Below are 4342 nucleotides of genomic sequence, written 5' to 3' on the forward strand. Positions count from 1 at the left end.
GTAAAAATGACGTTACCAGGAAATGAAAGTACCGAATCAAGGCTCTGGAGAAAGTGTGTGTCAGAATCAAGTAGGAAAACAAACAAGAAAACAAAAATATTTAAGGAGATAAAACAGGGCGAAACACCAAAGCAAGATCAGAAATGATCTGTGTACATTAGCAGAAGAGAAACTTCTGTACTGGTAGCTGAATACAGGACAAGGGTGTTACTGATTTGCTGATAGCTTCTAGGACATACTGAGGGAGTTGGCCCTCAAACTAAAAGTAGCATGTATTCAGAAGAAGTATTTTTTTTCTCATCAAGTTTATTGGTACACTTTAGGTATACAGTGCAGTTACATTCACCATTGGGATCTTATACCTTTCCATGACAGGTCTTGGATTTCAGTTTTTTCCCCTTGTCCCTGCCATCCCTTCAGCCCTCCCTTCCCTATTTGCAAAGACTTTGTTTCCATTTTTTTATTTTATCATATTTTTTCTTTTCCCTTATTTCCTTTTCCCTACCCTTCCCACTTCCCCCACACCTTTAACCCTTTTATTCCTATTTCACATTGTCAATTATACCATTAGGATCTTATGTATAATTATAGTTTTTCACACCAGAGAAACTATTCAGCATTTACACATGTGACTTACTTATTTCACTTAGAGTATATCCTCAATATGCATCCATTTTCCTACGAATGACTCTAATTTCTCATTCTTTATGGCTGAGTAGTATTCCATTTTATAGAAGAGCCATATCTTCTTTATCCAGTCTCCAACTGATGGGCAGAAGAAGCATTTTGTAATTGTAAGTCTGCATCTATGTTTGAGTATTTGATTAGTTAGGAAGTTTTTTTTAAGGTTTATGAATATCCAAAAGAAGTTGGAAGAACTATCCATCTTTTACTTTGCACTCTTTCTCAGTTCTTTCCTTGTCTCACACACAGTGAGACAAAATATAGTTAAAACAGAATGGGTTTGTAATTTCATAGACCTGTATCCAAATCCCAGGTCTGACACTCGTTGTATGCTTTCAGTGGTTTGCTTTGCTTCTGTGGACTTCAGTTTTATTATTAGTAAAGTGATTATGGTAATACTTATTAGAATCCATGTGGACCTAGTACATAACAGACACTCAGGGAGATATTGGATACAGCATAACCTATACTTATTGAAAATGCCAATTTAAGACAGGTTTATCAAGGCAGTGTAATAGTGATGCAAGCATGGACAGAGAAAGGGAAAATAAAGAATTTCAAAACAGACCTGAACAAATATGGTTAATTGATTTTTGACAAAGTTTCTAAGATAATTCAATAGGAAAAAGCTAATCTTTTCAACAAAGGGTGCTGGAGCAATTGCAAAAAAAAAAAAAAAAAAAAAAAAAAACCCAAATTAAAAAAAAAAAAAAAAAAAAAAAAAAAAACCAAAAACAAAACAAAAACCCAAATTAAAAAATAAACAAAGTGAACTCTTGCCCCATATACTAAGTGGACCATAGACTTAAATACATAAATCAACTGTAAAATTTTTTAGAAAAAAAAATAGGAGCAAGTCTTCATGATCTTGTGTATAGCAAAAATTTCTTAAATAGGATTCATGGAGCATAACCAGAAAAAACATTTGATAAATTGGACTTTATCGTTATTAAGAAATGTTCTTCAAAAGACCCTGTGAAGGATATGCAAATGTAAGCCATTGAGGAGGAAGTATCTGTAAGATGGCTTTGTTTCTTTAGCACTGCTGCCTCCTGAAACTGCAATGCAGCACAGACATAACTGAATTCGTGTGCCCTTCCTTTCTGTGACAATGGCACTTGCCAGGCTCTCTGCCCTTCCATAAGAGTTATGCCAGTTTTCACTGTCACAATTCTCAAGTTTTGGCCTGATGGAGGGCTGGAGAAAAGACCAAGGTAGGGGCTGGGAGGTTGTAACCCCCAAACTTAAGTTCCCTTCCTGGGGTGAAGGTTGGGGAGACAGAAATGAGCAGTCTGGAGAGAGGCATAGGCACTTTTAGAAGCCACTAGAAGCCTGTTGCAGCCACAGGGACTTCCAGCAATGGCAAAAACACACATAAACCGAGAGTACACTTTCTGCCAGCTGGTGCTAAGAGTTTTACAGGCACTGATTCACTGAACTGTAGTAGAAAGGTCCATGCTGGGAGTGGTGGGTCAGCAGAGGAAGCAGGGACACCTTGCAGGCAACCAGTGGAATTTCATCTAGGCTGTCCTCTCCCTGCTCCTGGGATGACTCCTGAAGTGGTGGATTTTTCTCTTCCTGTGTCTGTCCAACTTCCTGAGTCTTTTGGCCTCCATTTTAGATTTGTCCAAGCATGCATGCCCTTTCTTGTTTTTTACTGATTTGGGCTGTTGGATCCTGTTTGGAAATTTATTTTGTTTGAAACTTCAGTTTCTGATTGTCTTCCTGGTAGCAGGCTTTGTTCTTTCTGCCCTTTTAACCTGATATCCTTTCTCCCCACCTCCTGTCTGCCTTCACAGATCTTCCAGTTCCCAGCCTGTGATAAACCCTGGGTGATTATCAACCTTGAACATCCCAAAGTGCACAATCCACATTTTTGGGATTAGCATCTGACAAGCACGAGTCCTGAGGGTCTCCCTTGGTCTAGTGTTCCAGATATCCCTGGAGGCCAAGATGTGGACTCACCTCTGCCAGGGCTCATGGATACAGGTTGGAAAGGCCAGGTGTCCCTTGGCCAAGGGAACTATACAGCTTTTAAGGACTGACACAGTTTTGAGGGCATCTTTATTGGTGAGCAAAATTCCACGGGGTTAATTATCTCAATGCCGGGATTTTTAGGAGAGCCAGCTGGGGATGTAGGGGTGAGCATAGACCAAAACATTTGGTGACTGGTCCAGTAGGCTGCCCTAGAGGCTCATGGTCCATTGCCCCAGAGGCTCTTGGTCCACTCTTTCCCAGGTGTCCCATTAGAATTAGGGACTTACTCACATTCCCAGGGAGAGTTCCAGAGCCTGGCCTTTATATGTTCTGGATGGGTCAGAGGGTAGTTTTCACATTTCCCTTTAGCTTCAAATGTACAACAGCAGAACCATAAGGGATATTGCCTTTTGCTTGCAAGAAGGTCTGGCTGCAATTCATAGATCATGGACAACCAGAGGTGGAGGGTTCATTCTAGTTTACTTTCATTTAGAATAAGTCTCTCAGAATAAGCATGCCGGGGTCGGAGGGACTGGCATCAGTCTTCAACTCTTCCTCCGTTTTGATCAGAGCAGCCATTTTAACCAGACTCTGTCTAGATGTTCAGAACTTGGACTGTGCTCAGTGGACTCATGGGGAGAAGTCCAGCCACTCTGGTGACTTAATGAGCTGCTGGAAGCAGCACAGGGATGTGTGAAAGACATCTGTGGGATGCTTCAGAGGAGTGGCTGTGCGCGGGAGAACGGAGCCAACCCCTCTCACAGTATCTATCACCAGAACAACTTTCCAGCTCACATAGCCCACTGAAAATAACCCGAAAGATTTAAAAACTAATGAATATAAAAAATAGTTTGGTGAGCTTGATGCATAAGACAATTGAGATCTCTCTGTGCTTTTAGGAGGCTGACCTGCACCAGCTGGCTTTCCATCTTAGTACAGTCAATCTGAAAGGAACTTGAAAGTTCCAAGGCTTCACAGAACAGTAGTTGCTGAACCTCCTCCATGCCCAGTGATTTTAGGTATTATGGACCTGAGATGTGGAACATTTAATAAAGGATTTATCACTATTACATAGTTAGCGGAAAAGCTAAAACTTATGCCTTAGTTTCTTGACAGGAAATCCAGCTTTTGCCTCCAAAAATCTTTCATTCAAATAATGAGTTCTGACTGCCTCCAAAACCCACAGGTAGCAGAATGTTTATCTCTCTAGAGGGAAATGAAACATGAAGTTATTTTCAATGAGGATGGAATCCCGGGTAACAGTTGCAACTTAGTACACTCTTTTAGGCCACCTGAAAGTTCTGGCTAGACAATGCGGCAGGGAGGAGTGGTTCCCACTTCCCAGTCTTTTTCTTTTCACAGCTGCAAAGTTCAGCTTTGAGTTCCCTGCTTACTCTGCCACAGTCAACCACTGTTGTAAATCTTCCTCCGGGAACACGTGACGATGCATTTTCTTGACTATATACCCCAAGCACAGCAGCACAGCTGTCAGAGCAGGAGCCGGACGCAGAGAAGCAGCGCTCTTGAACTTCAGTTAGGAATTCAGGACTTGGGACAAGTCGTCAGCCTTTGGTAAGTCATCAACGCTAACCGCTCCAGAAACCCTGGAAAGGATAATATTTCTGACTACACACTGAGCAACTTTCTTTCTTTTTTACTATTTGTTTTTTTTTTTTTTTTT

The 4342-nt window shown here is 41.1% G+C and overlaps 1 protein-coding gene across 1 annotated transcript in view; it reads left to right on the plus strand.

The window, feature by feature from the left end:
* Positions 1–3981: 3981 nt before the first annotated feature.
* The window catches only part of Kcne4 (potassium voltage-gated channel subfamily E regulatory subunit 4), a 3400-nt gene continuing 3039 nt past the window's right edge, over positions 3982–4342 (plus strand). Inside the window, 1 exon segment of the mRNA XM_010611793.2 lies at positions 3982–4233. Coding sequence (XP_010610095.3) covers positions 4106–4233 — 128 coding nt within the window. The 5' untranslated portion in view covers positions 3982–4105.

Source organism: Fukomys damarensis, unplaced genomic scaffold, assembly GCF_012274545.1.
Source record: "Fukomys damarensis isolate Sample0158 unplaced genomic scaffold, DMR_v1.0_HiC HiC_scaffold_16, whole genome shotgun sequence".
In the NCBI taxonomy this organism is placed as follows: domain Eukaryota; kingdom Metazoa; phylum Chordata; class Mammalia; order Rodentia; family Bathyergidae; genus Fukomys; species Fukomys damarensis.